The 20755-nt window shown below is 42.2% G+C and overlaps 2 protein-coding genes across 2 annotated transcripts; both read right to left on the minus strand.

Annotated features, from left to right (window-relative positions):
- Nucleotides 1-16152: 16152 nt before the first annotated feature.
- On the minus strand, nucleotides 16153-17839 carry crygs3 (crystallin, gamma S3). The gene is made up of 3 exons (XM_071535083.1): nucleotides 17822-17839; nucleotides 17088-17330; nucleotides 16153-16425 (listed from the first exon to the last, which is right to left on the minus strand). Exons 1-3 carry the CDS (start codon nucleotides 17837-17839, stop codon nucleotides 16153-16155), a joined length of 534 nt encoding a protein of 177 aa, XP_071391184.1.
- A 1660-nt stretch (nucleotides 17840-19499) lies between these two features.
- crygs4 (crystallin, gamma S4) lies at nucleotides 19500-20318 on the minus strand. The gene is made up of 3 exons (XM_071535084.1): nucleotides 20310-20318; nucleotides 19875-20117; nucleotides 19500-19772 (listed from the first exon to the last, which is right to left on the minus strand). Exons 1-3 carry the CDS (start codon nucleotides 20316-20318, stop codon nucleotides 19500-19502), a joined length of 525 nt encoding a protein of 174 aa, XP_071391185.1.
- Between the last annotated feature and the right edge of the window lie 437 nt (nucleotides 20319-20755).

A 20755-nucleotide genomic window follows, 5' to 3' on the forward strand; every position in this document is an offset into this window, starting at 1 on the left:
AAAAACCTAGGTGTCATCATAGATTCCAATTTAATTTTCGATGCCCACATCCGAAACGTGACCAAATCTGCCTTTTATCACTTGAAAAATATTGCCAGAGTGCGTCCGTTTCTCTCCCAGGCCAATACTGAGAGACTAGTGCATGGTTTTATCACTAGTAGGCTGGACTATTGTAATGCTCTCTTTTCTGGTCTACCAAAAAAAGCCATTGATCAACTCCAACTTATACACAATTCAGCTGCTCGTGTGTTGACCAGGACCAGAAGGAGAGCACACATTACACCTGTTTTAAAATCGCTGCACTGGCTACCTGTTAGTTTTAGAAGTGATTTTAAGATTCTTTTATTGGTCTACAAATCACTAAATGGTCTCGCTCCCGACTACATGTCTGACATTGTTTTAAGATATGTACCCACTAGATCCCTCAGGTCCTCTGGTAGTTGTCTCTTGGTTGTTCCTAGGGTCTGGTCTAAGACCCACGGCGAGGCTGCTTTTAGCCACTATGGCCCCAGCCTGTGGAACGGCTTGCCAGAGGACCTGAGGGTGGCAGAGAGTGTGGATATCTTTAAAAGAAAACTTAAAACACACCTTTTTAGCCTGGCTTTTATCTAGTGTGTGTTTATTTCGACCTGCACTTTTACTGTTATTTTTATTTCTTATTTTATTATTAGTTTTACTATGTTATATGTTATTTATTCATTTCCATGTTTAAACTCATGTTCTTTTTTAACTTACTCTTATTCTCATTTTTTATGTTCAGCACTTGGAGTTGTATTTGATGTATGACTTGTGCTATATAAATAAAGTTTCATTCATTCATTCATTCCACAAAAGAAAAACCCCACACTATTTCTTGATGTGTCAAATCATGATTTACAGCATTGTTGATGAGCGTTCAGAAGACCAAAACAAAAACTATATCCTCTGTTTATTTTACGCTGATGATGATATGAGCTGTGGCTTCCCTCATTTCCCTACTAGAGAGGAGAGCAGGAGAGAAGGGAGGGAGAGTGAAGGGGAGGAAAAGGAGAGAGAGAGAGAGAGGGAGGGAGGGGAGTGAGTAAGGAGGGGAGACACGCTGCCCGTCTTTGTTCAACCAATGTACGGCTTTGGCCTGATGACATCAGCGGCTTCCTGTAACCATAACTACAGTAATCTCCCTGGATTTGGCAGCAGGTTGCAGAGGTGGGCAGAGGTTCATTGGCTGCTGACACCTCAGTAGACGCTTGCATAACAATGTGCACACAACTGGGAACACCCTGATGAATGTTCATTAGGCCGCTCCGTCCCGTCGTATTCCTAAATAAAATAACATGAAAACGTAGCGGTCGACTGTCCTGACTTCAGAAATATAAAGGTAGGTAAGGCAGGGTTTCTCAAACATCATGTCTCTGGAACCCACTAAAGGACCCCTGGGTGTCCCTAGACCCCAGTTTGGGAACCACTGAGGTACGGAACCGACCCTAAAAGGAACTTCTCAAATGTACTGGACAGCTATTAATATTAGTATGGGAGCACATCCTCTTGGTCACTTCTTATGTGCAACAATTCAGCTCTATAAATCAGGGAAAGATTCATGTTTCACATGAGGAGTTCCTGAAATAACTAGAACACAGAAAGCAACTAGAAAATGCCTTCAGCCACTGCTGTAACATGGAGGATTCTGTACAGTACACCTGCTGGGGAGTAAACACAGTCCAAAGTTGAAATACCTGCACAAAGCTGATTGAGTCAGATCCTGTTCATTTTGTCAGCTGTATAAGATAATGTGATGATTGTGATAATTCAACGAGTGGTAATGTGGTCAACCTTTGTACTCATAGCGAAGTTCTACATTCATAAATGCAATCTTGTTGTAATCTTGTGTTGTTGACTTTCAGCACTATAGACACACATTGCAAAATATTAAGTCATCCTCTGCCTCGAAAATTATGCAAATATATGATAAGTTTTAAGTTTGTCTGAAATCTGGATCTATTCTTATAGCCTTGAATGGAGTGTAAATGTGTGGGGTTTTTTCAATTCACTGTTATTAAGATTTGTATTTATTTGGCTTGCAAATCTCCCTAGTTGTGAGATTTCTGTTTTATGGTTCGTACTCAGGCATTTGTATACGTCACTTTGATTCTCCCTATGTTACGTGGTAAAGTGGTAATGTGGTTGACTGCCATATTTGGGTGTAATATGAGAGCTGTCAACTTGGATATACAGTATGTCTCTGTTTCATTGATGCTGTAATCCAAATACATGGTTGAAGCTGTAGTGTAGTTAGAGAGGAGTCTAATGGTGGAAAAGCCTGAAATGTTCTCTTCTCAGTGAGCCGGATTCAACCAGCAGTCAGGTGATTGAGTGCCAAGGTTAGCAGATTCATGCCCAGGGTGAGAGACTGCAGCCCTGTGTGGGTAGTGATGGTCTCTTCTTCACTGCAAACATGGAGTGAATATACTGGTCGCTACCATCAGAGTCCCTCTCTGCTAGTCCATCAATCAGTGGAGAAGCACATGCAGTGGAATCAGAGAGTCATTTCCAGCCTTGTTATATGACCCATGTGGTACAGCAAGACCCGAAAGCAGTGGCTGTTCAACAGAGCAGGTTTTCAAATTTACTCCCACACAATTAACATTTCAGCCTCATTACTGGGCTGGCTTGCCCATCAACAGAAAATAAATCTTTTGATCATTTTTGCGTTCACTCCCAGATCCAGAGAAACGCCTAAGCTTTACTTAATGGACCAATTTGTAACCATTTAGCTACAAAGCTTGTGGAGGTGGCATCTATGAGGCACTGCATATTGTCCATTTTATAAAACTGTTATTAAATCTGTTGCCCTGCCCATCATGGGCTTGGAGCAAAACAACTGCTGGGGACTTTCTTCTTCAATATCCTCTAAAGCAGTCTGATAATGAGGGGATTGAAATAGACTCACAAGGATAGCAGACATTAGGGGAGTTTGGAGAGAATTCGGGGCTCCATGTAAAGGTAGTAATTGGGTTTCTGTTATTGGTTTTCCTTAACTGAATGAGGTGCACCATGGTGTGCTGCCTACACACCATAGGAATGGGAAGACTTGTCACCGGCTGCCAAGTCTTCTTCCTGGATCGCTGTGTCTCAGCAGTTTTTAATTAAAATGCTCCATTTGTGCCACCTACCCCAGCTGCCTGGGAGAGAAAATACAAGAGAATAAATTACTGCGTTCATCCCTGCTGGCTACGGCCCACCGTTTCACTACATTTCATTAAGACTGATATGCCACCTTTAAAACAACATCTGGGGGCTTGTTTATGGTTATTGACTGGAAACTGTGATGGATTGTCCATTTAAAGGGAAGACAAAAAGACGCAAACAGTTCTAAATATTTTGGGCCGGGGCTATTCTTAGGAGTGTTAGAACGGAGAAGAGGTTTGGATGGAGTGGAAACGAGCAGTTTGATTGAATCTGGCCTTGGCTCTGCGATCAGCGGGTGCTGCTGGGATCTTGTCAGGACAGCTATTGAACAGGCTACTGCAGGCTGAAGTGTTCCCCTCTTATACTGGTACACAAGGTTGGATTTATAATGGCAGTGAGATAAACACTTAAACCAGTCTTATCATGTCCCATCACATCCTCTACTAACACTCCTGCCTGCCCTCCCCCATCGTATTCCACTCTGATATCATAGTATGCTGCTGTTCTAGCTTGCACAAACCTACACACACACACACACACACACACATTAAACCCATATTAAACCCAGGCAGGATCTCTGTAATGGTCATGGCAACACCGGTGCAGCTAATGTTTACACACTACACTGTCCTGCGTATTGATCTGACAGGAAGCGCTGTAGATTTTCCATTTGCTCAAGTACATACATTCATCATCTACGGCATCCGCCTCTTTACAAAGTGAGAAACAGCCTCCTTGTCTGGTTTCAGCTCTCTGTCATTTTGGAAACACTCAAACCCCCCCCTGCTGATGGAGACAAATATTTAGGCTTACAGGCAGCTCTGCTACATAATCATTCTAGCTTCTCTCAGTGGTGCAGTGGGTAATTTGGGTTTGATGTGCCCAAAATCTTTCCATTTCGAGGTGGAAAGCCTAAAGCGACTTGTGCTGTTTCAATATGAGAGGGAGCCAGCCCTCTGTCATTACCTGCTGTCACACTAAACGGTCATCGTTGCCTTACATCGTCTCGTTATTTTCCCTGCAGACAAGCAGCGCTACACGGGAGCCACGTCCCCCCCCCACCCCCCATGTTCCTCCTCAGCTTCCCTCACCTTGTCAGCCTTGTGGGAGTAATTGCATCTACTGAGCGGGGCGCTGTGTAGGGTCCCACACTATTACCCCCGACTCCCAGCTCCTCAGGGACTTACCATCAATCTGTGTGTGTGTGTGTGTGTGTGTGTGTGTGAGAGAGAGAGAGAGAGAGAGAGAGAGAGAGAGAGAGGGGGGGGGAGGGTATAATGGTCTTGTTTTTTAGATAAGTGGCTCCACGTCTATTGTCTAGACTAAAATTTAAATGAGCCTTTCTAGCTGTTGTGCATCTCTGTATTGCATGATCCTTCATTAACATATTATTGACAGAATCCAGTGAGTTCAGTGTATGAAAGCGGTTGAACAGCTGCGCATTGTAAAATACGCCCCCATTCATCTTCCTGTAGAAGTTAGATAAACACAGTGGGCTTCTCTCTGGTTCGTCTGACTCATCTGGCCTAACCTACCACATCATCACACCCAGTAAATCAAATTCACATACATTCAAACAAGAGGAGTGCACCAGATAGATCTAGCAGACAGGACATAAACCAGAAGCCGTCCTCTCCATCCTCGGCTCAGCTCAGTATGGTGGTGAGACAGCCGACATCCTGGAGGACGCTATTGCTCATCTTAATATCCTGGTGCTAGAGACAATGCTTCATCATGGAGTGTCTGAGACACATTGTGCAGCACAGAAAAAAGAATAATCAGGGAATAAAAGAGTGGATATCAAAAGAGATTCAGATGAAGGGATTTTTCAAATTGCAGCTATCAGCTGATTTTCTTGAAGGAGCGTACCAGTGGCATTTAGAGTTATAGCCCATTTACTTCTGTCTACGTTTAGTTTGCTTGTTTTTTGTCATTTTTAAAATACAGACTTTATGGGGCCAAACCTAGCTTTAAGTTACCAAAGATGGCCCAAAAAAAAAGACATGGATGTGACAATAAAGTTTGAAAGGTGCAAGCATTTTGAGGGATTATTTCCTAGAGGAGACTTCCATTTTCAAGTCTGTAGAAGTTGTTTTTCATACTGTACAAAAATATAAAAACTGCTTCTTCTGAAGGGAGGAAAACAAGCCCTGATATCTCCAACCATACTGACTCCGTGTAGACACCAAGAGGAAGAATGGAAAGGAGAGGGGCAACCTAGACGATTGGCACAAACTTAAAAAAACAAACAAACACTGGTGTCCTTAAAGAACATCTCTTCGTAACCCACCGCCCAGGCATTAGTCAGGAGGAGGCTTGGCAAGAAACCCCGTCTTTCTTTGACATGATGGAAAATCTCCGACATGTTTCGAAGATGTAATTTAGCTTCCACTGCGGGCCCGGGGTCTGCCATCTATCTGCCTCAGCCAGTGCCTCCTCACCCACTGTCTCCATGATTGTGACGCAACCTGCCTCTCCAAACAAACTACACTGCGCTGCTTTGGAACATACTCAGTTTGGATTTCCAAGAATAGATGTGGTAACTACCATTTAATCTAAATCTTGTGACTTTTCAAAAAAGTACAGATGCCTCCAGTTACGTAAAAACACAAGGGAACCGGAGGGCCGAGATGAGAGGTTAAAGAAAGGAAAACATGGCAGTTTATCACAGAGATGTCAGTTTTCCACTTGGTGAGGGCTAACAATAGGCCTCTCTGCGGGAAACCTCTGATTTCATTATTTGCTTGTTTTGCCATTTGTCTCCATGACAATATCCCTTCAAATCGAATGGTACAACTAGCTTTGCTTCAACTAATTCCAAAAATACACACCGCCCAGGAGGACTGACCAGGCGGCTGAGGTCTTTTGGTTCAGATCTCATTTCCTGAGGATTCTCCCTCAGCTCTCTCCCAAGGTCTTCCATTTGGAGGATAGAGAGAGAGAGAGAGGGAGAGAGAGAGAGGGAGAGAGAGAGAGAGAGAGAGAGAGAGAGAGAGAGTCCTCCACCACTGCTCTATCACACACCAGATCTGTCCACATTGTGAAGATGGTGTTCCCTTGTCCCTTGTCATGTTGGCATTTTCATTTGTTTGTACCATTTGTACCATGTGTTGGAGAGTGATGGATGGAGGGGATTACGCAATGTAAAGGAGTGAAGGGGCGAGATGCTGATCATGCCGACTCTGTTGTGGCAACCCAGGGAGGAAACACTGGCACAGGCTTCGACAGCGGTGCTGCAGCATACAACTGGCTGTTAGCATTCCCAAACACCCATTACTACACTCCAGGCTGGGGCTTGAAGCGGAGTTCACTCCATGGCCAGGCCAACGATGCATATTACCATTAACGTCTTGTGTCTGGCAAATTTGCATAGGCTCTGCACTGTAGTGAGCTCGTTCTCAGCTCAATTAACGTAGCTTCATATGGCATTACTGAGCCACATCCTGCAAACCAAAATCACATTGTGTAAATACAAGGGTGTCACCAGGTGTCACCATCCTTTCCAGGCTGTTTGTGTGAATTTAAAACCACCGTCGGTGTCTCTGTGCACCAAACAGAAGGTGTTTTACAGCCATCCGCTCGTCTCTTCATTAGAATGCAGCTCCAGCCCGCAGCTGCACGCAGAGCGGAGAGAGAGGAATGATGAAACCAGAGCTAAAAATAGCTGCCTCCCAGGATCCCCCCTCATACGGCACTGTAAACACTCAGAGATCCAGCGACAGGCAGCACCAGCCCAGGCCTGTGTGTGTGTGTGTGTGTTTGTGTGTCTCTGTGTGTGTGTGTGTATGCATACATGCTTAGAAGCTGGTGTGTGTGTGTGTCGGACACATCGCAGTCCTCCTTGTCTCCCGTTCCCCAGCCATAAACCAGTGTTTGGATTGGCAGCCATGCATTATCGAGCTGCTGTACAATTAAAGCCATCTGTGGGGTTTTACTTAAAAAGGGTCTGAGGGAAACTTACAACCAATGAAAGGCATGTAGTATTATTTTTACAAACACAGTTAAGCCCGCACACACAAAAGTCATCATCTCAATCAATCAAAGATCAGTCCAAATAGAAAACATTCCGAGCAAAACACACTGAGCAGAAGCCATCAGGTAATGATCGGCATTATGCCAGTATGGAAATAGAACAGGCAACATGCAACCCTTCCTTAAGGAGGCGGTCATCTCTATCAGAGGGTCTTGTTATGACACCGCAATGTCTCCACCTTTTCCACACTTCATTAATATAAGCAAACAGTGTCAAACACTGTACACACATACAGTATGTCGCCTACAAGCTCATCCAAACCACTGATCTCAATAGATTAGGCAGCATCATAAAAAGAAACCTGTTATGAAACTGTATCAGGCTATCTGGGTGATAATGCATTTGAAGAAAGTGATTCTCTGGGAAAATGGGTTGATCTCATACATAAACTCTATCCAAAATAGACATTTTGGATAGAGTTTATAGACATTATTCAAATTCAGGCAAAAAAGCGAAAGTATTCAGCAGCCTCTCATTACAGATAAAGGGCTGAGTCGATCTCTGATCCGTTCTTCAAACAAACATTTTACTGTCACTCCCATCGAGTTCTCCTGCCTACACCCATGTAGTAGGCTAAGCTAATAGGATTGTCGCACTACTAAGATGCATTTCTGCGAGCGGCGCTACATTTCTGTGCAATAATACCGCATTCATGTCTGCAGATCCAGGATGGATCATGGAGAAACTGAGGGAGATAGGTTTCCATGGCAATACTGTTTTTTCTGTGTGTGTGTGTGTGTGTGTGTTTTTTTTCTTCTCCTTAGGTTGACGTCACATCAGGCTCCCTGGTAAATCCTTTGCACAAAGGTGTGTGTGTGCATGTGACTGTGAGAGAAAATGGGACTGAATTGGAAAAAGGGTGACAGAGAGATTGCAGAGATCCATATTCACTGTATTATGAATGTATTGTGAATCATCCATTGACTGCTTTGATATAAAAGAAAGTGACTTGGCCAGTGTGACAGTACCTTCTGTTCCTGCATATTGGTCATTTACTGTATGTCCTATATTTATGTTAGCTCTGTTGTCTGTTATATACAACTGCTATAACACTTAATCTACTGTCAAGACCGTTATGGAATTAATTTTATATCATTCTAACACATTTTTAATGTCTATCAGGAAAATATTGTGCGCTGTGTTAAGATGATGCTGTGCCTGAAGGGATGTACATGCACTAGCTTGCAGAGGGCATTTGTTTTTACAAGCCAAACAGCAGTCAAATAATCTGTGTGCAATGCTGTCATCTAGTGGTATTGAATGAAAATTGGACCAGTGAACTGTGAATCAGGCAAGGTACAAGCTTCTTGAGTAGCAACACTTTACTGATTGATGCACTCTATGCATAAAGACAGCAGAAACCCAAACACTCACGGTTTAAAGTGCAGTACAGTAAAGTGCTTTAATCAAAGCACTTTACCATACTGTGAATGCAACTGTCCTACCTTTGATCCCAGTGGGAAGTGAGTCCACACTTACTTCCGTGCTTTACCTCTTGATCTACAAAGGACCTTGACATATAATTACATACAGAATACAGGCTTATATGAAACTATTTTTTTGTCCCATCTAGATCTTTGTTGCAGCTTCAAATCTGTTTTGACAACAGGCTAATTTTTGACACTCAATTTCACGCTCGCTGTTTTCAAGCCGTCACATCCCAATCTGCCGCCACCATTCGGCCGTGTCTGTCAAAGTGGGGGGTTCAGTTATGCCGGTGATGGTGATGAGAGGAGATGAGAGAGGCTGTGTCCCGATGACCGAGACGCAGGCTACGTTCCATTCCAGTCGTACAAGAGATGCCGCTTATTCCCTCTCAAAGAAGTGGCATTTAAATCCCAAAAGGAGGTGTTAGAAGGGCCATTTCTTATTCCCTATGTCAAATGAATGATAAAGAGGGAATAAGGGGCCGGCAGCAAAGTGAATGAGGACACATGGAAGGGAACAACTCGGTGCATTAGATCACACCCATGGCACATTTTGTATAAGGCGTAACGGGGTGCTTTCCCCGCATAGAACTCAGGTCCAAATTAAGGTCCCAGCACGTACCTATGGGTGCCAGGTGCAGGCATGGGAGAGCGTGAACAAAAGCGTGTGTGTGTGTGTAGTTATGTGTGTGTGTTTGAGTCTCTGTGTGGCAGGTGTGTGAAGGGGACTGTGAGAATATTGGCCAACTGAAGGTGTGATGGGCAGACTGCCACATCACAGGGACACGACCTCTCCGCAGTGGGTCTCCTCAGAGGACACAAGGGTGACAATCGACCGTAAGCAAAGTTATCTTGTCCACCAAAACCAGTGTCTTTCTCTGGATGAAGACAGATCAGTCTTTGATGTTAACTAAGAGTGGCACATCTCGCACTAGACTGAGAGACCACATTACACCCGTTCTTAAATCTCTTCATTCGCTACCTGTATCTTCCAGAATTGATTTTAAGATCATCATATTAGTTTTTAAATGTCTTCATGGTCTTGCCCCACCCTACCTCAGCGATATGATAGTGAGATATGTACCATGTAGATCACTTAGATCATCCAATAGCAGTATGCTGACCATCCCTAAAATTAGGCTTAAGAGTGGTGAGTCAGCATTTAGCTACCTTGGACCTACAGTGTGGAACTCCCTCCCAGATAAGTTAAGAGCCACTGATACACTCAGCACTTTCAAGAAGCATCTTAAAACACATCTTTTTACCATTGCTTTTTATTAGGTGGTGGTAAATTGGTTTACATGTATTTAGTGTTTTTTTTTCCTTTTACTTCTGTGTATTTAAATTGTATCCTTTGTTGTCCCTTGTACTATTGTTTTTATTGTTTTTCTCCTTTTATTTCTTTGTTTTTATGCCTTTTTATTCTGTGAAGCACTTTGTAAACAGTCTTGTTAAAAGGTGCTATACAAATAAAGTTATTATTATTATTATTATTATTATCTGATGATACAAGTTCATTTGCTGCCCCCTTCTCTGTAGGAATGGTTCTTGATGTGCTGCCATCTCCGATTCCTACCCACAGTTTTGTTGCAGCATGATCTCTCACAGTACCATTGGCAGGGCAAGACTCAATAAGAGAAGGTTTGTTGTGCTTTTGCCTTCAGGGTTCCTAGACTGTGGAAACACTCTGCCTTGCTAAGTTAGTATAATATAATCACTTCTTAAAATGCATCTTTACAGACTTACTTTTGTGTAATTGTTTTAGATTTTGCCCACTTTTAAGCTTGTGTTACTTCTCATGGTTTTTTTCTATCTGATTTCATTCCTATTTATTCTTCTGTTAATGTATTTTCTCACGCTCATGCTTCTTATTTTTGTCTCCCCATCATGTATTTCAGTATTCTTGTTTTATGCTTTCCTTTGAAGCACTTTATAAACTCTGCTTTTAGACACATGCTATATACATAAAGTTTATTATTATATCATTAGAAATGTTCAGTGACAGATCAAAAACTACTCAAAAAATATTCAAAAAGCACTAAGCACACAATGTGTATGTGTGGTCAATCCCATAATGGCTTATAATTCAAGGTGGGTTTGCATTCTCATTAAAAGACTTCATTCTCTCTCTCTAAAAGTATCATGTGCCCTTATTTAATAGCTTGAGAGAGGCTGTGGAGATGGATACTAAAAATACTCCAGTATTATCCCTAAAACATTGGCACAACCTCAGTAGATTTTGGCTCGGGCCTGAGGTTAGTCTCCCTAACCACATGCTGCAGTATTGTCCATGGCCAGTATCATTTTAGATCAAAGAACTTTTACATGACATTGTAGTGGTGCTGGCTCTTGTCATCTTCAATCAGCCGCAGATGACGCTGTGTGCTTCATATAAGCCAACATGTCAAATAGCAGCCTTTCATCACATGCTTTGAGTGCATCAGCAATCATCATTTATTGAACAATCCATTAAGAATATTGCTGGGAGTTATAATCAGGGAAACCGCTTACATCATGATGGGTGTTATCCCCATGAGAACATTGCTACACAACTGCACTGTTGCCAGCAAAAGTGTCTCACCAAGGTTTCAACTGTATTATTCCCATATCTGTATAAGCGATGTATATTTGCTTAATCTTAAAATATGCTCTTTCCCCTGTAGGACATTTTTTTCATCTGTTTGTCTTTGTTTCTGCCTGTCCGTCTGTCTCTTCACCGTCTCACTCTCTCACTCAGACTATATCGCTCTCCTCTCCCATCTATCCATTGTTGCCATACAAGGCAACTCTAGGAGCCAGAAACTACGTTCTTTCCCGAGGATTAACATAGTTCCTCTCAGCTGCAGAGACCAATCACAGCCCCGGCAGTTATAAATAGCTGGGCTTGGGGGAACGTCACACTTCCTAGAACAGAAATTTTTAGAACTCAGTCCCCCATAAAATTGGTGGAGCTTTTTGTCAGTGCGAGCTGTATTCAATCCTAAAACATCTACATGATATACAGGATATGTAGTTTGCAGGACTGAACAGCAACTGACTCAGACAGCCATATTGAATCTATAAACTGAAATACTGCGATCAAGCTTTGGATGGTGAAATTTGGCTTCAGACCACAACCAAGACTAAAAGAAAGGTTTTGTTTACAGTTCATGTTCTAGTGTCAGTGAAACCTTCCTGACCTTGGCCTGTTTGGATGCTAACCAACCAGACTAAACTACATAGACACATACATGCACACACACACATGCGCACACACTAACCCCCCCCACTAACCCCTAACCCTAAACCTAACCTTAACTCATTTGTATATATATTTGTGAGGACCTTCCATTGACTATATTCATTCCCTAACCCCTCACCCTAACCTTAACCTTCTCCACTATGCCTAACTTTAACCCTTACCCTAACTTAACACTACATTAGCCCCTTACAGATGTGAAGACTGGCAAAATGTTCTCACTTTGGAGGATTTTCCACATCTCTCTATCCATGTAAGGAAAACACACACAGAGGCAGACAGACAGATAGACACACACACAGACAGGTTGCACCCCCAAACATCAGCCACAAGAGAGCGCACTCTGGCTCAATGTCATGTGTAACTCCCTCTGACACCACGTTCACTCCTGCATCATTCTGTCTGTCTCTCTGACTGTCTCTCTCTCTCTTTCTCTCTCTCTGTCTTTCTCTCTTGTTACCAGCTGAAAGACAAAAGGGTGCAGGTGGTGATGGGGGGTGGGGGGGGTAGGGGTGGCTGCAGTAAACAACAGAGGGCTTGTATGTAGAGGTGAATAACCCCAGCTGGGCCGAACGTGCTGGCAGGGGCCCCTTTGTGTTGTTGCGAGTCCCCGTGTTTGTTCCAGCGCGCCGAGCCGCTGCTCGCGTCAGCACTAACGGCCGGCTGGCATGCTCCACGCTCTTATTGGCAAATCCCACTGAGTCATCAGCACGCCTCGAAACCCCTTTGTCCCCAGGTTTAGCTGAGCTCTGTTGACCTCCCTGTCATGCTCCGAGCCGCCGTGTGTCATGGGACTGGCCACACTACTGTTTGGCCACAGCATGGTGGGAGACACCGCATGGAGACCCAGCTGTGGTGGATCTATGCACGCTTCAGTACACATACTGATGCATAGGCACAGGGTGCAATAATCATGTGATTAAGAAATAAATGTATGTAAAAGGTCCGTGTCTACATCCAGCACCTTTTGCCATAGAATTGTTGTGCTCGACTAAGAAACTGGTGTGTTGTGATCAAAGCTGAAAGAAAGGGCTGTTTCTGGGGGAGGTAACTACGATATCCTGCCCCTTTGATCTTTTAAGATTTATTGGAGCATCTCCAGCAGAGGGAGATATTGACATATCTAGAGAAAGTGTACTACCATGAGATGAGCTCTCAAGTGCAGCAACATGCAGTGTAATTTACTTATCCAATTCAGATATCCAATAACCAGAGAATCCATGTAACCACTATACTCTTTCAAGATTAGAAAGTAAGTAACTAACTGTCATGGATACAAAATCTCAATCTGTATTCCTCCTCCTGGGACTCCTTGAAAAATCCTCAATCAGCCACACAGCTGTACTGAGGCGGGTGCAGAACACAGTTCTTCATTGATTTTTGCAGCATTTTCAATCCTGTTAATTCCCCATGTGATTCATCAGCAGCCAGGCAAGGACCCCCTATCACAAAGTAATGGTTCTTCAGTATATTGACAAGTCATTGTGTATCCTCTTTACTTTCAGCGCCTCAAAATATAGGTTATCTCTACGATGACCAAGTGCTTCTTTTTGCATAATGGTGAAAGAGTAATGAATTTGATATATTTAGGCAGGCGGTAAAAAACCTAAAATTTACTGACAGAAATGCAATTCCTGTGTAAATCTGACAACCTCAGATTTTATGGTGTTTAAATAAATGTCATACTGTTCATAATGTCCAATGACTAATGTTACAAGTCTGAAGGTGATCTGTTTTGTGTGATGAAGATCACCCAGAGGTGTGACCAAGTTAACTTCGCTCGAGTCCCAAGTCAGTCTCAAGTCATGAGGTACAAGTCTCAAGTCAAGTCCCAAGTCTAAATGTAGATTACCAAGTCAAGTCCATGTCATTAATGTCTAAAGTCTAAACAAACAAATCAAGTTTGATTTCTATAATCAGTTTCAACTTCAATAAATGCAATCATTCCATACAAATTCAGAAAACAGAATTTAAATTCTGTCATCTGGTGGAACAAATCTCATCACTTTCTTTTTTTTTTTTTATGAACTTTGTTTATTGGTTTTTAAACACAAATTGACAATAATGTAAAGCGCTTGTAAGTGATAGTGACATAGTAGTACAGTAAAAAAAAACAACAACAACATACAATACACAGCAACTAAAGGAAAACACAACACAAACAGTCAGCTTGGTCATATTTCACATACTACGGTAAACACTATAACCTCATCAGGCCAGAATAAGGATAAATAAATAAAAATAATAAGTAAATAAGATAAAATGGGATCTTATTCGGGGATAACTGGGAAGGTAATTTTCTCTGCATAGGCAAAGAAAGGCCCCCACATCTTTTTAAATTTCTTGGAAGAGCCTTTCAATGTATATTGGATTTTTTCAAGCTGTAAATTACTGAACATTTCTTTTAACCACAGAGTGTGAGAAGGCGGTGTTGGTGATTTCCATCTCATTAGTATTAGACGTTGTGCCAATAATGTTACAAAAGCTATCAGATCCGCTTGGAGCCTAGGCAAAGGCAACTGAGGGATGCCAAACAGAGCAGTAATGGCATTAGGTTCGAGAAGTGTCCCAGGTACCTCCGTCAGAGTATTGAAAATCGCAGTCCAGTAGTTACGCAGAGATGTACACGACCAAAACATATGCACATGGTTTGCAGGTGTTTGATGACATTTTTCACAAGAGGGGTTAATATTGTCATAAATTTTGCAAAGCCTAACTTTGGTCCAATGAGTGCGATGAACAACTTTACATTGAATCAACCCATGTCTGGCGCAGACAGATGAGGTATGCACACGTTCAAGAATATCCCCCCAAAGCTCCTCAGAGATCCCCTCCCCCAAATCCTCCTCCAAAAGAGCCTTCACAGAATTCAGAGAAGTTGAAGATAAGGTTTGGATTTGACTGTAAATATATGAAATCATACCTTTCATCACAGGGACCTGAGTGAGAAAAGCATCTAAAGGCGTGTCCTCAGGCAGGTTAGGGAACTGGGCATATTTATTGCGAACAAAACTGCAAATTTGCAGGTATCTAAAAAAAATGATGTTTAGGAAGAGAGAACAATTCCAAAAGCTGTTGAAAAGATGCAAATATATTATCAACATATAAATCCTTGAACTGCTTAATTCCATGGTTGGACCATATGGAAAATGCACCATCCGATAAAGAGGGAGCAAAAGCATGATTTGCAACTAGTGGAGCAGAGGTAGAAAAAGCTTGTAAACCAAAGTGACGTTTAAACTGGTTCCAAATCCTTAAGGAGGTTTTAACAATTATATTTTTAACATAGAGGGAGAAGGGGCAGTTGATGGGGGAGTGTACAAGAGCTGTCAGCGACACAGGTTTAGAGGAAAAAGACTCCATAGCCAACCAAGCAGGAGGGGGGTGAAATGTATCAGATTTGAGCCAATACTGTAAAATTCTAAGGTTAGCAGCCCAGTAATAAAACCTAAAGTTTGGCAAGGCCATTCCTCCAAGAGGCTTTGGTCTCTGTAAAAAGTCCTTCCGTATTCTTGTTTTTTTTTTGTTCCAGATAAACTCCAAAATTAGGCTATTAATTTTCCGAAAAAACGCTTGAGGGAGGAAAATAGGTATACACTGAAATAGATAGGAGAACTTTGGGAGAGTATTTATTTTTACAGAGTTGATCCTTGCAGCTAAATTTAGTGGGAGCAGTGACCAGTGTTCAAAGTCTTGTTGCATATGTGCTAAACAAGGTGTAAAATTGGCCTTAAAGAGATTTTTAAATTTGCTTGTAACTTGAATTCCAAGATATGTAAAACTATGCCGAGATATTTTAAATGGGAAATTATGTAAAGGGTATTTACGTGCAGTTGCATTTAGAGGAAATAGTTCACTTTTACCTAGATTAAGTTTATATCCCGATATAAAACTGAATGATTTCAGAGTGGCCAGTGCAGCAGGGACGGATACAGATAAGTTTGAAATGAAGAAGAAGAAGGTAAATTATTTACACAAACACAAGATCTTTTGTCAAGACTTTAGAAACCTTTTCAAGTCATCAAAGTACAAGTCAAGTCAAGTCTCAAGTCTTCTCTTCATGCATCAAGTCAAGTCTCAAGCAATTAAAATTGTGACTTGAGTCTGACTCGAGTCCAAGTCATGTGACTCGAGTCCCCGTCTCTGATATCACCTCTGATTATCAGTGGTTGGTCCCATTAGAAACTGGGGAAATAAGTGAAGGGGGATATGTATATATTGAGCACAATCTGTTTTTATTAAATGTGCAAAGAACAGTTATGTAAAACATGAACTAAGAGAGAGACAGTCTAAAAGTCCTGGATGCGGCGGAAGGACCCCACAGTGGGGTGCATGGCTCCCCACTCGGTGAAGCGCCGGTACTCTCCTTTTTCCAGCAGGTACTGGCGTCCACGGAAGTTGGGATGCTCGTAGAAGACCCAGGCGCCCTCCTGCACGTGGGCAGAGTGCACCTCACGGACGCGCCAGCGCTCTGGCAGGTTGGCCACATCCTCGGTGCACTCCAGCAGCTGGCCGCTGAAGTCAGGGCGCTCGTAGACACGCACCTTGAATGTGCCAGAGGTCTGCAACACAAAGAGTAGGATGTCAACATGACTCAGTTCATCTCTGTCCTATTGGTGGAGGGCAAACACCGGAAAATATATAGGCCGTTTGACATCCAATTCATGCAACAAGCTAAAACGTTCAAATTACTCATATTGCATCAAAAGCTTGCATTGGTTTCTTGTTAACTGAAGCCATTGCCTGAGCTTGTGGCAACACATCTGACATCACAGTTTGTCTCCTACTAAAGATTGGAGTTGTAACGCTACATCTTAACTTACATCTGCCCACTGCTATAAATCATTTCCCTCTACACAACTTCAGCTTCAGTGCATGAGAACAAACAAAACACTAAATATTGGCCGATAAAAAGCAGAGCTGGAGGCAGACTATTTTTGGAATTCATGTATGTTTGTATACTTTACGACAAGATGACTTTCAGCATCTTTCATTTCATTCTCCAAAATATTTCCCTTCATCTGTCATCAATGATGAATACACAGGTCAAATTGAACATGTACTCAGGTGTGATGGCTTTGGTGAGTTTACCTCCATGAATTTGTCAGGTTCATGTGAGCATGAATAGAGTGACAAAGAGAATGCTAGAATCGTATTGTGCTTTACATACATTATACAAGCTAAGTCTCAGAGCTTCTTATGTGTATACTGTACACACACTCACATATCGGATGATCCGGCAGGACCTGATGCTGTCATTGTAGCCCATCCAGCGTTGGTAGTCGGGGTACTCTCCCCTGGTCAGAATGTACTGAGAGCCCAGGTAGTTGGGCCTCTCATACAGCACCCAGCACCCACTCTCCACCCGGACAGAGTTGCAGTGGCTGAAGTGGGTGTTGAGCTCAGGACAGTCACTGCTGCACTCATAGTTGCGACCTTGGAAGTTCCTGTCTTCATAAAAGATGATCTGTGCATAGAGAGAGAGGGTGATGGAGGACAGAGGTTATTTAGTGGGTACAGTCATGCTCAGCCATCTCTGAATTGTATTATATCCAACCGGTCTTGGAAGTAAATCACTTGGTGCTTGGTAATTGACAATGATCTAGTGCACAGGTACAATCTTACAAACACATCTGTGTGTTTTCTTAGGGACACACACTTTACTGTTTACTTTTCAACACAACATATGCTAATGACAATACCTTTTAATAACACAATATGTGTTGTTATTGACATACATTATCTTGTGTCAAAAAGTAACATAAGTGTGTGTTGTCCCAAAGAAGATACACGGATATGTTAAAAATGACACATCCTTTGTAAGAGTGTAGTGTTTTCAACGGCACCACAGCAAGGCAAAGCAAATGATGTAACTTGAACTTTGCACAGTTGATGACTGTGTATCAAATAAAATATTACGGCACATGGATCACAAGCATTAGCTGCTCGACGGCCTACCTTTCCCACACGTTCCATGTTTGGGGCTCCCACCAACTTTTGATTACAGATTGTTTATACCCCCTTTCACATACACCGTATTGCCTACCGACCTGGGCCAGATTTATATATATGTGGGCACATTGAAACGCGCTGCCAGGGGAATCATTGTCATTTGAATAGCCTCAGCATTTCTATCTGCACAACGGCTGATGTTGCGATTATTTTAAACATGCACGGCTTTATACAATGATTACTCGCTATTGTAAGGCGATGGCTGACCTTTTGATCTCCCAATGCATGATTCCAGAAAAGATTTATTGATCCAATTAAATAGTTTTCCCTGCAGCTGGTACTGAGGCAGATACCATGAAGTTGGCTTCTGTCCACATGGCTCTGTAGAGTAAGCTTTAATGTCTGTGTGGGACGGGACAGGTGCATTCAGACTGTCATGATGCCCCACCCTCTACCTAGAACCACACCTCAGTGTGCAGCCAAATGGCCAGTGTTGAGGCTCTCTCAGAGACTCCCTGATAGACTTCATAGATGGCAGTCTCATTATTTCATTATTTCACACTGAGTGCGTTCACAGCCAAAGCACAGCGTGGTTCATCGCTGGAAGTGTACAACAATAAGGACGTTGACTGGAAGTTGTCCTACTTGACTGCAGGACTACCTGATGGCTCTGGCTCTGGCTCTGGCTCTGGCTCTGGCTCTGGCTCTGGCTCTGGCTCTGGCAAGGATAGTTTTGCTTTCAAAGATTATCAGATCACAGTTCTGACTGCAATATTATTTGATGCACAATCAGTACTCAGTTTATGTATTGATATACTTTAGGTGAGATTAAAAGGTTTATAGCTTAAAGTTCAATTTTATCTTTTAAAGGCCCAGTCGTTAATGCAGGACAAAATGAGTCATTCATGCAAACATAAACGTAAGGGTAGCACTGTCACAGGAAGGCATAACATGGGATTGAACAAATTTAATTGAGCAAGACCTGATAGTATGACGTATAGTATGTGATATGATATGAAACCTCAAAGTGAGTTTGAAGAAGTGTAATTTGTTTATGAAGGAATCTGGAAGTTGCCAATAATTAAACTCTGTACTGTATATAAGCATTATTCTCTTTCTTTGGAAAGGAAGGGCACATCCAGTTACTGTAATATCACAGATAATATAATTGTTTTTTTTCTTCAAATATCTCTCTTTGTATATCATGTATATACATGTATGTGTATAATTAGGGAGATCATTTATAGCACTCCTGGGAGCAGATGAGGGAACAGACAGTGCCACGCCTGTCATGGAGATCAAACCTGTGACCATAGAATGGCTTCTATCCACCAGGTCATCCTACTGTGCCATAATCAGTATAATAATATATTTTCTATATATGGAAAATAAATCACTTTCATGACTTTTGGAATGGCTTTGAATACCTGTTGTGTAGTAAGGTAACTGCATAGTATGCAGGTTGATCATACAATAGATCATATAAATTATACAATTATACATCATAATTTTCAAAATAACCAAATAATTCACTGTTTTATCATATTATATTTTATATGAAATAGAGATTTGACTTAAACCTCACACAAAGCTAAGGCACAAACTGAAGGTTATTGTCAAAGAAATTTATTGGAATGCATTACATGCATTACATTGCTACTGGAAACTGTCAGTGGTAAACATTTCAGACATTCATCATTGTTCTGATCGACCCCACAATTCCTTTCACAGCTCCCCAGTCTGAGTAGCGTTGGTACTCTCCCCTCTCCAGCAGGTACTGGCGGCCGCGGAAGTTGGGTTGCTCAAAGAACACCCAGGACCCTTCTAGGACTTTGCAGGACTGGACTTCACGACTCTCCCATTGTTCCTGCACCGACGCCATGTTTTCTGCCACCTCCAGAGATTGGCCGTCAAAGTTTGGCCGCTCATACAGCCTCAGCTTATATGGCCCGCCGGCCTGAAACAAATACAGCCAGACAAATGTATGCAGTTTGTGTTACAAAGGAACATTCTTTGGTGATATTTTTGAGACGTATACTGTGGATATGTGTTGTGTTACATTTTTGATGATCCGGCAGGATCTGACACAGTTATTGAAGCCCATCCAGCGCTGGTAGTCATTGTACTTTCCTGGACCAATGATGTACTGGTAGCCCATGTAATTGGGACGCTCGTACAGCACCCACCATCCACCCTCCACCTTGACAGAATTGCATCGCCGGAAGTAGCCACACAGGTCGGCCGAGTCTCCTTTGCAGTCGTAGGACCTTCCCTGGAAGTCCTTGTCCTCGTAGAACACAATCTGGAGAGGAATAGATATAGATATAGATGTAGACAGATTATACATATGTCAGGAGAGACAGGGTTTCCTAGACACCTATGTTTGCACTTAAATTAATCCCCATTGTTATACTGACTTTTTTCTTGCACCTAATTCAGAGAAAATGTTTTGGTCCAGTAAGAATGTGAATGGACTAAACACAAAAGTCCTCACCTTCTCCATCTCTGGAGTTCAGAATACTAGACTCAGTAGCCACACAATACTCTTTATACATGGCAGAGACAATAATACCAAATGCATGGTTAGCAGTACATGAATCAGAAATTACCATTCAAATATTCATCTAGACTCAGGCCATTGTTCTAAAGCACTGAATCACGCATCCACAGACAATAGCTGTTTAACATTGCCAAGTACCTCAGTCAATGCTCAATCCAAACTGATACAGTAAAACAGTAAATAAACAATAAGTGCAAAATGATTATCAAATATGGTGGAATTTCTGTATCTTTTTATATATGGAATACCAATCACTAGTTTAAACCACAGTACAAATATATGTCAATTGCAGATCATCACATAAATTGAATCGGCACTAACAGACTGCATAATCACTCAGTTAAAAATTGTAAGGATTGCAGGTCCATGAGATCAACAAA

The sequence above is a fragment of the Centroberyx affinis genome, unplaced genomic scaffold, assembly GCF_046629955.1.
Source record: "Centroberyx affinis isolate AG114_WGS23_722 - 3 ecotype Tasmania unplaced genomic scaffold, CSIRO-AGI_Caff_v1 ptg002652l_1, whole genome shotgun sequence".
Taxonomy (NCBI): Eukaryota; Metazoa; Chordata; class Actinopteri; order Beryciformes; family Berycidae; genus Centroberyx; species Centroberyx affinis.

Coding starts and splice junctions, on each gene's coding strand:
- crygs3 (XM_071535083.1), bottom strand. Junction 16,426..17,087: donor CCTGCCGGATCATCCGATAT/GTGAGTGTGTGT, acceptor TTTGTGTTGCAG/ACCTCTGGCACATTCAAGGT.
- crygs4 (XM_071535084.1), bottom strand. Junction 19,773..19,874: donor CCTGCCGGATCATCAAAAAT/GTAACACAACAC, acceptor TATTTGTTTCAG/GCCGGCGGGCCATATAAGCT.